At 42.4% G+C, this 13,404-nt stretch overlaps 1 protein-coding gene across 8 annotated transcripts in view; it reads right to left on the bottom strand.

The window, feature by feature from the left end:
• SESN1 (sestrin 1) overlaps positions 1-13,404 on the bottom strand; it is a 60,702-nt gene that overhangs the window by 25,007 nt on the left and 22,291 nt on the right. For 4 of the 8 annotated variants that reach the window (XM_077926119.1, XM_077926118.1, XM_028723122.2 and 1 more), the window contains exon 2: positions 157-222. The exons of 1 other annotated variant lie outside the window; for it this stretch is intronic. In XM_077926119.1, the coding sequence (XP_077782245.1) occupies positions 157-222 (66 nt within the window). Of the gene's footprint in view, positions 1-156; positions 223-4,051; positions 4,113-4,222; positions 4,454-13,404 lie in introns of those variants that run through there. 3 more of the 8 variants (XM_077926122.1, XM_077926124.1, XM_077926123.1) reach the window with 3 other exon arrangements.

Here is a 13,404-nt window from a genome sequence, read left to right as displayed (position 1 = left end):
TTTCTAATTCAGCAGAATTCTTGCCAAACTCCTGATGATTTACTGTGGACATGTGAATAATACTTTGCAGCTGTTCCTCAGCCAATACTAGATTCACCACCACCAAAAAATGTAACAAGTTCTCTGTGTACTTGCAAAACGTAAATCACCACGCACCTCCATCTCTGGGATGAATCTGCTTGGTCCTTGTCCCAGTGGTCTAGGGATCCTAATTCCAAGTTCCTAGAAAAGAAAATTGCACTATCTGAACTTTTAGCTATAAACATTTCAGCTGTGGTTTCAGGGGAAAGAAAGAATTCAACACTGAAACCAACAGAACTGTCCTTGTTGCAGAAGTGCTGTCTGTGGAAATTTTCTATCTGTGCTTCATAACAAGCCACACTTGTTTACAGTATACTATACTGATGCCATTAAAAACAATGAGACCTGGTTCACTGCAAACCTAGTTTTGCATAAAGCACTTGGCAAAGTGTCCAGAACAAGGAGTTCAGCTCACAGCTGCCAGTTGACTAATGTCAGTGATACTAAAGGCTTTTGAAGTACCTCTCTGCACATCCGCAAACCAGAATATGAAATCTGTCAGTATCTTTCAGGAAGCGACACAGCTGTAATCTTATCGAAGGTTTTTGCATGAGTGTGGGAGTTACATGCATCAACCACAAAAGTATATGCAACTGTGTTCTTAAGTTCACTGTTTAAAAATGACAAACAAGCAATGATTTCTCAGACTGAAATTTCATGCCAATCTGAAACACATCTACCACAATACTTTCACTAAAAGAATCAACAGACTCCAGTGCACAACTAGAATCCTACAAGTCAGCAGACAGTGGGAAAATATTTGGCAAGAACCTTTGGCAGGGGCCACAGCATACATTACAAAATTAGTGAGTGGACTTGCCATATACCTTTACAATTAATGTGATTAGAAAAAGCCATCTGCATACCTATATCAGGGCCAATCATTGTGTGGTGCGACTACATAGTCAAAAGGGGGGAAAACTGAAACCTGCTGTGGCCTATCTGAAACACCAGGCCCACAGACTTATTCAAAGAGTGCTGCTCAACCCCTGCTTCTGGGAGATGCTGAGCAGTTTGGGAACAGGGAGAGGCACTATCCTTGGGCTAACATCAGAAGGGGAAGACTGAAACCAGCTGCATCCAAATTGATGATGGTGATGATTAAACTCCCCTCATCTTGCATTTTCTTTTGTTCTCCTGCCCTCCCCCATTTTCTTTCTCTTCCCCTGCTTCCTTGCTCTTTTTGCTGTTTGTAGCAGTTGGTCTGATGAGCAGTTAGGCATCATTTTTTACAGCTCAGGGTAATGCTGTTTAAAAATATTTGTACCTGACTTAATATTTTGTATTGTATTTTTAGACTACATAGTTTTTTGAGACACAGTTAAGTTCTATTTGGTATGTAGATTTGATTTCTTTTGTATTTCCGAGATTCCTTTACACTATATTTGATTATTATATTGCTTACTGGCTTAGAATCAGAGAAGCGTAGCATTGGAAGGCACTCCCAAGGGGCATCTAGTGTAACCCCATGCAATTCAGGAATCATTGCTTAAAAATCCCTGACAGGTGGCCATCCAACCTCTGCTCAGAAACCTCCAAGGAAGGAGAGTCCACAACCTTCTGAGGGAATCCATTCCACTCTCAATCAAACAGCTCTTACTGTCACGAAGTTCTTCCAGACACACACACACAAAAACATGTTTACTCCATCCTTCTTCCCAAAGGAGCCAGCACTATGTTAACTGCTTTAGCAATTTCTCATAATGCTAGACGTTGTGGACATCCAGTGAAGCTGAATGCTTCAGTATTCAGTATAGATAAAAGTACTTCTTCACGCAATGCATAAACTATGGAATTTGCTCCCACAGGAGGAAGCAATGGCCATCAACTTCAATAGCTTTAGAAGAGGATTAAACAATTCCTTCAGGAAAGAGCTGTCAATGACTACTAGCCATGATGGCTACACTCTGCCCACATGGTCAGATGCAGTATGTTTCCGAATACCAGTTGCTGGAAACCACAGGAGGCACATGCACTTTGGTCCTAAGGTCCTGCCTCCCACAGGCATCTGGTTGGCTGCTGTGAGAACATGATGCTGAACTAGATGGGCCTGATCTAGCAGGCGCTTCTTATGTTAAACTGAAACTGAACTAGTTTGGTGTTGGAGCCGCCCATGGTTCCAACCATGGGTAGATATTTCCAATTCTCTTGTTCTCACTTTTCAGTACAGAAATAATGTGTGTTTTATAAAACCACAGTATTGTACCTCTTTAGTTACGTGAGAGCAAGTTAAAACTTCCATGCCTTGCTCAAATGTCACTTGAAGACAGTAACTCACTGATCATGACACCGTTAATGTCAGCTACCAGTTATACTTCCATGCAGTGAGAGGCATTGCATTGCAGTCATTGCATTAAAGTATTTGACATCTTTACACAAACTGATACACACTGAAAATTCATGTTTTCATTTCAGCTTGAGACAATAATGGTACTGTCTCCAAGAGAGCTATCTAGACTCAGAGGCATACTATTTTTTTGTCCCTCTTGTGCATAAAAACGGCATGCCTCTCACTACTTACAGGGAAGTAAGGTAGACAGTCAACGAGCTTCTCTTTGCTTAGTCAGAGATGTTATCCACACACACTGTTCCCACTGTAGCCTAGTCTCTGAATAACATTATGATTCATGACTGACAACTTACATCACTTTCAGATGTTTAAATTATTTGCCAGTTATTTACAATTTTGGCACTTGATGCCTTCAGAGGACTTTTTAGAAACTGAGAAAATATTGTAGTGCCTGTATATAAATGTTAAACATTCCAACTAAGTTCAGACATAAATCAAGTAGGTTTAATTGCTTATCAATATGCTGTCAAAATTGTACTGTAATTTACTGCTAATATTTCAACTCCCGTTTTCATGTTTTTACGTTCTTAACTACAGTCATGCATGCATAAATAATTACTTTTAGTTAAGAGAAGTACTACTAAGATCATTGTGATGTCTCCAAAGTTATATTTCTGATATGTAAGAACGCAGGAGACTGGAAAATTCTAGCATTAGTTACTGTTATTCATAAACTGATATTGTGGTTCGATGTGAAGTTCCACATTTAATTTCCCCATCAACACTTTTACTAAGTTTTCCCCACATTCTCCAAAAATTCTAACCACAGAAGGGAACTTGAGCAGTACACTTTATACTAGAATGTGGTTTTGAAAAGACTGCAGACTATTACAGTGGTTTTTCATTTGTTGATTAAGTTTGTGTTTAGGACTTGAAAAGTAAGTGCAGGGGTAGACTGTGCTGTGCCCTCCACCTTGTTATTGGACTTCAGCTTCTATCAGTCTCAAGCATCATGACCATTGATCAGGGATAATGAAAGTTTTAATCCAGAATCAACTGGGGAGCACCACGTTGGCTACCCCATAGCTATTATCACAATCTTTTGTGTGCTACTCTAGAACATGCACGTAGCAAAAATCAGCTTTGTCCTCCAAACACCTGAGCCCTTCCAAAATACAGCTGCAGGAGGCTTTCAAGGGAGAAATATTGCCACCCATGAATAAACAATACAAACAAAACAATACCGACATTTAAGCATTAAAACGGGCTGCAATACCCAGTTTCGAAGCACACCCAACAACTTTTAAAAACAACAATGACACTTAAATAATTGCCCTTGACCCTATGTAGAATTGCTTTCCCAGGTCTGTTGAAACCACAGAAGAGGATCTTTTACAAGCTAGTCATCCTTTGTTAGGTTCTTCGCAGGAGGACCAAATGAGGCTTCAAGAACACGCCAATACGGCAAACCAGGGGATTCAGAAGCAGATCCTCACAACGCTGCAACGCTTCCAGCATCTGCCCCCCACCCCCCAAAAGGTGCTATTCTTCCCCTACATGCTTTTTCTGCAACCCAGCCTAAGAGCAAGCAAGTGGGGGGTGGCGAAATGCCAAGCGACGCCGACGAAGCCAGCACGAACACCTGAAGCTGGGAGCCTTTCCGTAAACAGCTGAATCTACCTCAGGCTCGCTCGCTTTCACTCCCGTTGACTGACAGCCGAACAAGCGGCGCGCGAGCCGACTCTACTCCACAACAAGCAGACTGAAGCACCTCCAAGCCCGAAGCGAGTCCCCTCCTCCCGATGCACCCCGCTGGTTCAAGCCCCCCCCCTTTTCTCTCTTTTTTTTTACCTTGCGGCACTGCTGGCTTCCGCAGTGGTTGCAGCAGAAGCCCGAGGTCCGGTTGGCTGTGCTGGCCAGCTGCATGCCTACTAGCTCGGGTCACGGGGAGGAGGAGCTGCTGGTGCCGCTGCTGCTGCTGCTCAGAGCGCGCGACCGCCTCCTCGCCTCAGCAAGGGCGGCAGGCCGAGGCTTAAAAGCCAGCCTGTGGGCGGGCAGGCCCAGCACAAACAACAAGCCCAGCAGAGCCCGCCCCCTTCAGCGGCTGCCCAATGACCGGGAAGCGGAGGGACTCGCAGGCAGGCAAAACGAAGGGCCGAGGGTCTCCAGGGAGAGCGGCACGTGGATTTATGCCCCGTCCCCCTAACTCGGGCCGCGAGCTCCTGACGGCTACCCCGACCCTCACCTGCTCTCCCAAGACCTCCCTTCTCAACCCCCCTCTTTAAGCAGAAAAATAATAATAATAATAAAGAAGCCGCCGCGTTTTTCTTTAGCGCTGACAAGGAGAGGCACAATATCCCAGCTGCAGGCAGCGACAGGCCCTGGAGCCAGCTATCAGCCCTCTCCTCTCCCCTCCCACTCTCCAAATCAAGTTCGCATATGATCTTAGAAAGCGCTCTTGGCAGCGCTTACGAAGCCTGGCTCTGTCTGGCATGCCTCCCTGCCACGGAATAGGCGCTTAGGGATACTGCTGGGTGGAGGGCAATAGCAGCCACCACCACCACCACAACAACAACAACAACAACAACAGGGAAGGGGAACCAAGTCTTCTTAAAAACTGGACCCTTCCCAGGTGAGGAAAGGCTTGCAAAACGAAAAGGGCTCTGTTCAACAGATGCAGTTCACTTTAGGCTATGCTAGCTTCTTCAGGCGATTTGCTGGGCATCAGCATTGTCCTCTCCCATCTGCCCTGATTTCAAAGTTCCCCAGTCCTTTGCCCACATTCCAGACACAGCTTTCCTTGCTAATAATAATAATAATAATTATAATAATAATAATAATTAAAAAATAATTATTTATATCCCGCCCTCCCCAGCCGAAGCTAGGCTCAGGGCGGCTAACAACAATCAAAATACATTCATTATAAAATTAATTAAATCAAATTAAAATCAAATTAATGGCAACCATCAAGCAAAATTCTGTGCAGAATGCCGATTGCCAGAGGAGGGGGTCAGGCTGCGCCCTGACCAAAGGCCTGGTGGAACAGCTCTGTCTTGCAGGCCCTGCGGAAGGATGTCAGGTCCTGCAGGGCCCTAGTCTCTTGTGACAGAGCGTTCCACCAGATTGGAGCCGCGGCCGAGAAGGCCCTGGCTCTAGTTGAGGCCAGCCTAACTTCTCTGTGGCCTGGGATCTTCAAGATGTTTTTATTTGCAGACCGTAAATTTCTCTGTGGGACATACCAGGAGAGGCGGTCCCGTAGGTACGAGGGTCCTAGGCCGTATAGGGCTTTAAAGGTTAAAACCAGCACCTTAAACCTGATCCTGTACTCCACCGGGAGCCAGTGCAGCTGGTATAGCACCGGATGGATATGATCTCGCAGCGAAGACCCCATAAGGAGTCTCGCCGCGGCATTCTGCACCCGCTGGAGTTTCTGGGTCAGTCTCAAGGGCAGCCCCACGTAGAGCGAGTTACAATAATCCAGTCTGGAGGTGACCGTCGCGTGGATCACAGTGACTAGGTCAGGGCGAGAGAGATAAGGAGCCAACTGCTTAGCTTGGCGGAGATGAAAAAATGCCGCCTTTGTTATAGCTGTAATCTGCGCCTCCATAGAGTGTCACGCCAGAAAATGATGCAACATGCTAGTTGTTGCTGGGAACAACTGGTCTGCATATTTCCACAAACTTCCATCATCTTCATGTTCAAATTCCTACAAACAGGAGCTCCAAAGCTCCTCACTAAGGTTAAAAAGATGTTCTGTCAGTCCTTGTGACTGAGTGAGCGCGTGTCAATTTGCACTATTTTTCAAGAACTGAAAGGAAACAGAAAAATAAAGTTGCAGAAGCCAAAGCTTTCAGTTGACTCAACATGTATTCACTTGCTCTGTACAAAGCACATTAACTCCGTGTGGGGATTTGTGTACAGTTGGTTCACAGTGTTTACAATACATATCTCCCTTCAGGGAGGAAAACTGCTGAACTTGCAAAAAAAAAAAAGTGTTATTGCTCTCAACTGTGACAGGATAATGGGCTCTTTATTTTACTTGTCTCTCAAAAAATTGTCTCAAGACGTGTGGATTTAAAAAAAGGGGGGTTGCCTATATCTTCTTTATTGTTGATATGCATATTTGACACACCAAAATAAATCAGTAATTAAAGGAAGTCAAACTACTGTTGCTTGAACAACAAAAATATAATGATGCTAAGGGGAGTTGGACACTGCTTCACATATTACTCTAACACAGTTTAGTGATAAAGAATCTTAGAAATAGGTGGGGAAGGCATCTATCCTGCCATGAGTATTGGCTTTTGTTTTGCCAATTAATTCTACAGGTTCTTTAAAGGATCTTTGGTAGTCAATATATGAGGGGAAATATATTTTTATTTGAACAGAACAGGAAAAACGCCTTAACGAGCAACAAAAACAAAACCCCTCAAACAGTAAACCTCCTTAAACCTTCAATAATAAACCTCCGTAAACCTTCTTACACAGTAACACAAAACACTCTACCACCAAGAAGTAACCCCAAAGGAACAATTTCCAAAGTAACAATTCCCCCACCAGACCTTCACTCACATATAACACCAGATCCAACCATGGGAAGCCTCAGCAATGTTTGGTCCATCATCCTCTCCCTCCTCACCCCATTGCCCTGCACTATTTATACCTGCCTCAACCAGGTGCTGCTGGATATCTCCATGGCCACCACCTGTGGCAGTTAGGGCTCCTACTCAGGGCAATCAAGCCCCAGCTGGGCCACCCTTGAAGGCAGGAGTGCTCCTGCAAGGACTCACAGGAAGGGTTGGCTGCCTAAAGACAAACCTACTCCTCCTCGGTTTTTCTTCCGCATTTCCCACTACAGCTTCCTGATCTGATTGTGCACATAGGCAAAAAGAGAAGCTGTATTGTCATTTCAGCATTACAAAACAGCTCCCTGCTTACATCAGATATGGGGTACTGTTGGACCTCCAAGACATTGCTGAACTAGAACTCCCATTATCTCTGTCCATTGGCTGCGTTTGCCAGGGCTGATGGGAGTTGTTGTTCAGCAACATCTGGAAGGCCAAAAGTTCCCCACACTTGGTTTAAACCCACAACTTCATTTAGAATAAGTTTCTTTCAACTCAAACAGGTAAATATCAAGTCCTTGCATATCCAGGAACCCTTCCCCCCATCTAAATATCATTATTTACACTGTACTAGTAAGAGATAAACAAGAAAAAAAGATAAGGAAAGTATAATGGAACCCACTTCCCAAATACCCTAGGACAGCCTGTATAAACAAAGAAAACTTTCACGCAGAAAATCTTCAACTCCCTCCTAATAACGAACTATCAAAATATAAATCCACAATACAGCAGTGGTGTTTGCAGTAAAGAACAACAACACATAACATTTCAGTGTTTCATTTGTAGTTATATGATTCTAGTATGGAATCCCCTTCTGAAGGCTTATTTACTGAACAATTTCAAGTTTGGTCTTGTAAATGACACAGTACAAATGCACTGAATAGTAGCAAGACTTCCATAGATATTATTTGTGTTAAAGTGTCAACCAGCACTAGAACATTATCAACCATTTAGAACTCATCTAGATCAGTAAAGAAAAAGTGTTTTATATGCATTGTATATGCATTATAACGGGACGCGGGTGGCGCTGTGGGTAAAAGCCTCAGCGCCTAGGGCTTGCCGATCGAAAGGTTGGTGGTTCGAATCCCCGCGGCGGGGTGCGCTCCCGTTGTTCGGTCCCAGCACCTGCCAACCTAGCAGTTCGAAAGCACCCCCGGGTGCAAGTAGATAAATAGGGACCGCTTACTGGCGGGAAGGTAAACGGCGTTTCCGTGTGCGGCTCTGGCTTGCCAGATGCAGCTTTGTCACACTGGCCACGTGACCCGGAAATTGTCTCCGGACAGCGCTGGCCCCCGGCCTCTTGAGTGAGATGGGCACACAACCCTAGAGTCTGTCAAGACTGGCCCATACGGGCAGGGGTACCTTTACCTTTTTATGCATTATAACACTGACACCAGATGGGGTTGTGGAGTTCCCTTTTCGCCAACGCAGTTTCGCATACAAAGTTTACAACGCGTTTTCCTGAAACGCTTCTTTGATGTGTCTAGATCCAGCCTTAGAATCACCATTTCCATGCTATGGAATACTCTTCCATGAGAGATTGCACAGGCATCCTTGCTAACTTTCAAATAGTTATTAAAGAACTTTTTATGCCGACACATCTATTCAGCTGCTTGAACTACAGACGTTCTTGGATTGAGATTGTCTGACTATGGTGATTCATGTACTGGTAACCTCAAGGCTTGACTACTGCAATGTGGAGCTACCCTTAGCCCTGGTCTTGAGACTCTAGCTAGTGCAAAATACTGCATTGAGAGTGCTGCGGGTCTAGACTAAGCATGTAACTCTGATGCTCAAAAGTTTACACTGTCTGTCTATATGCTACTGGACCAGTTTCATAGTAATTCGCAAGACCCTTAACAACTTTGCTACAGGATATCTTAAGGACCACTTAATCCCTTATATCTCTGCCTGACCACTGAGGTCTTTGGGGGAGTCTCTGTGTGCCCCCCCTCGCCCATGGCTCGGATGCTTGCCTCAGGAGCTGTGCATTCAGTATTGTACGCCCAATTTTATGTAACTGCATGTGAAACATCTGACACTTATTGAATACTTTTTTCTTCCAGCAGGCTTTCTGGTTTTATAGTTTTAACCAATTTGCCCCTTTTATATATTCTATGTTCTGCAACCACCTAGAGATGATTGTCCAGGGGCCAGAAACTATTCCTTAATTGCTGCCAGTGTGACTTTTTATAATTCAGATTAAATAAATCTAATTTTCTTCATTAAGATTCTAAGTTTTAATTTCTTGAAAACATAACAATACTAGATTTCTTTGCCTCTATATGTTCATTAGGACTAACCTACTGAAACTCAGAAAAGTTGTGTAAATTTCTAATCTATCATACCTCTGGAAAAGAACAAAAGAGAAGAAATGAAGCAGGCAGAACTGAGCAAAGCAGGAGAAAGCAGTTGAAACATGCCACACTCCCCTTTCTAATTTTGCCCAGGAACAAAGAAGTGAGCCTAGCAACAGTTTTTACCCAATCAGAGATCAGATAAACAGGTATGAGGCTCAGCTTCTCAACACCTCAGAAAGGCCAGCCTCCTCAAGCAACTTCTCTGATTGTGTACTGTAAAAAACTGACTGCCATTTCATAAGCTGAAAAGGAACATTTGCTTTCCTGCTCTATAAGATATAAGGCACAAACAAATGTTTTCATGTACAGGGCTACCTCCACTTGTTAAATAAAAACAAACGTGTTTTCCTTAATTTGAAGAACTTTTGTACTATGAACTATTCATCTATTTAGCTTCCCTGTTTATTTTAGGACTCTTTTTTTCTGTTGGACCTTGGCACAGAAGTTGTTTCATTCTGTTCAATCTATCAGTTTGTCCATCTAAAGTCTTGCTTATTAACTGAGATCTCATTGTACTGCTAAACATACAAATTCAAAGATACACTTAAGTACACCCCCAAAAAAGAAACATCAGCCCAGTTTAATGCTGCTGTAGGTATTCTGGGAACATCAGTTGTTTTGAAAGCAGTATTGTAATTACTTAATGCTAAATGTGAGATTTATTTTCTACAACCCAGCTGATACCAGGAACTCGGCCTCATTGCCTTTTAATAAGACTGCATGGAATCCTTTGTCACAAGTGACTTGCCACTCATATAACCTCTAGTAACTCATATTTAACAGGACAACTATTTTAAGTACACCCAGTTTAGTTTCTAGAAAACATGTTTACAAGGATAGAGCTAAAAACCATGCTTAAAATACATACTATTCATTATCAGCATAAAACCTTAAATAAAACTGCTAAAACCCACTAACTTTTAAATAAGATTTTAAATAGATCCGACCAACCATCGTAAATGCACATTCAAAAACAACATGCAGAAGGCCACGCAAACTTTGGTATGCTGAAATATGTCCTCTCCTCCCACAATATGTGGTGAAAAGAGATACTGTTCTTTGTTTCCAAAATGAAATCAATGTTATTTTCATAATGTTCTCAGAACTCATGAACTACAGGGGGAGGGGAAACAGCGAATGGTTATTGTGGAAATAAATGAAATTAGCAATTATTCCCAAACAAGCAAATAAAGGGAGTGCATTTAGTTCTCTATCCTCATTAGCCATTAGCCATCTTTGATTGCCTAAGGAAGAGTCTCTTGATTCTCCCATCCCTTGAAAGCCAGCAGATACAGCTAGGATAGCCATACAGGTGTCCAGTCCGGGGGAAAGAGATGCACAGTGCTTCCTTATAATAGCATTCTTTCTAATCGGGCCATCACCCACCCACCCCAATTCTCTTAGTTTTATAGGGCTCAGAGCATTAGTTAGTGTAATTATCACAATACTTTTACAAGTTGGGGAAGAAGACCTGAGCAACTTTACAGAATTACGGTAACTGCAAGGCTAGATTAAAATAAGAAACTCAAGGATGCCTCACTCAAGGTGCTGAAACTGAGAACTAACACTACAATAATACAGATGCGATGGTGTGCTCTTGAGTCCACTCACAGAACTTTGGTTACTTGTCTCTCAGCAAGTTACTGCATGCTATCTACTGCTACACTCCACTACACAAAAGGACCGGCATATTTCCATCTGTTCACTCAACACTTCAAGTGCACACTGGACACATAAATAGCATTTCCCCCCAACTTGCAGCTATATCAATGACCCTGGGGCATTTATCAGTTAAATCAAATCACCAGTAATTAACTACCTGGAACTGAATAATGCTGCCTGACAGTCATTTCTCTCCTTCAAACTATATATAAGTGGCATCTAGAAATATATTTTAAAAAATCACTGTGAAAATGCTTTTTTTTTTTTTAGAAAAATAGAAAAATACATTGAATTTGGCATAGCTCACTTTCGCCATCTAGTGTCACGCTTGTATATTGCACTTTAGAACACATTTAAAGGTAAAGGTAAAGGGACATTTAAAACGCTTTATTTGCAGCTGTATAGCTGAGTTCATAGTCTGAACTGTCACTTTCGTGTTCACTGTTTAGAAGTATCTGAAACATTCCCCATCGCATGTACCTTAGACAAGAAAGGCAAATGCCAACGATCCAAGGCCAAGGGACAGGAGTGTAACCTGTTTCATAGCTAGCAGGAAAAAGTCTCCAATAGTTGCACTGCTGAGCTCCCAATCACGTGCATACATTGTTACAAAGTGTTGAAGCAGTTTTAATAGCATTTGTGAGAATTTATTTTTGATACCTCCATACACCCCTGCTGCATCCTTCCTATTTGTTTATAAGCAAGCCATTACAGGAGAGAACAAAAAGTTTGAGAAATTTGTTGTTTCCAAGAACCGCATTAGGAAGTCAGACACATAAGGGGCTAAGGATCTTCAACTTAAAGAATGTAAAGTGTATTGCCAGACACGTATCAGACATTTTTCCAATCTTGTAGTCTATAAATATAGAGCATTCATGACCCTGGAATATTATTTGTGTACTATCTAGCTTTCTAGTCTTTATGCCTGGTGGCTGCTGACAGATGAGAATTCCTTTTATGCACATCAATGAGCAGTAGCCATTTACCCAGCTTATTTACCAGAACTACCTTTCCTCACTCACTTGCAAAGGAGAAAGCTTTATCTTTCAAACTCTCCCAAACATATTCTTGGAGACAGTTGTATCTATACACATCTCTAGATACGGTTGAGACTATCCTGCATATATATGTGTGCAATTTTGTTCACTGCGTGGGTAGCAAATTAAAAGCCAGCAATCAAGATAGCCAGTATGCTCAGAGTAACATATGCTAAAATCTTCACACATACACCCCCACCCCTTGTTGCTGGCTTAGCCCTGGCAGGAGCGACCTCAGGGAGGCCTCCTACATAGACAAGCTGTTTGGTGACAGCTTATCAGGACTGGATAGATGACTAAAAGTGCTGCTTCATGCATTACAAAAAGTAATATGCACAGGAGGCACTCAATAAAGGAAGTGACATTAAGTCTGTATACAGTCAGCCATAAATGACCACTTTGTGAGTTTAAATCATGCATGGTTTGACTGTGGGTCTCCTGCTGATCAGAAGGGAGGACATTTCCTGTTACCCGCACCACAACCCCCAAACCCAGGCTATTGTTAAAGGAATTGCAAATAGGAGGTGTGATCTTCTCTCCTATTCAAGATGCAAGAACAAAGAATATATATTATGTCATCTCCCTTGGAGGGGTGGGAAGTGATGACCCGTGGGAGAGCTTTTTTCACAATGCCCCCCAAATTGTAGAACTCCTTCCCTATAGTGGTGTGTCAATAGGAATCTGCTTTAGGCAATCATGGATAATGTACTTCTCCTTGGCCTTTAATAGTCAAGCTATTGTTAGCACCCCCCATATATCATTGTATAATCTGCCCTGGGACTTTACAGTCAAGGGCAGGTATGGTAACTAAATGATGATGATAATGATGATGATAATAAAAGGAGGAGGAGGAGGAGAAGCAGCAGCTATGATATGAGAAAGGGGTTTGAGCCCTTAAAGGTTTGGTACTAAGTTTACGGTATTTTTATGAATTGCATGTGTTCTTGTGTGACCACATTGATATTATAGTGTATTTTTTTGCTGATGCTTTAAAATAGGCTGTATGGATAATTCTGTATGAAATTAGCAACTGTTTTTGAATCAAAATGAGAAAAAGAAGTTCTATCAACTCTGGGGACTCAAACCAAATATTAGCCTGTCTGTGAAAAAATAACTCTGCTACGTATGTTCAGTATGTTCAGCCAGAGGTCCAGTATACCAGATGGGTCACAGCTCTAAATATTGTGCTAAAAAGAAAAAATAAAGATCTGCTTCATATTAATCAAATGAGACTCAATGTATACATTTATAGACAGAAGCTCCTGGGGGAGCTGGTTCTGAAATGTAAACAACAGTTCATTTTAAATGCATCAAAATTTAAATTTGCCTGTTATTGGAACTAGGTTTTA

The sequence above is a fragment of the Podarcis muralis genome, chromosome 3, assembly GCF_964188315.1.
Source record: "Podarcis muralis chromosome 3, rPodMur119.hap1.1, whole genome shotgun sequence".
NCBI classification, from domain to species: domain Eukaryota; kingdom Metazoa; phylum Chordata; class Lepidosauria; order Squamata; family Lacertidae; genus Podarcis; species Podarcis muralis.
The sequence above is the reverse complement of the archived record's forward strand: the minus strand, read 5'-3'. Positions and strand labels throughout refer to the sequence as shown.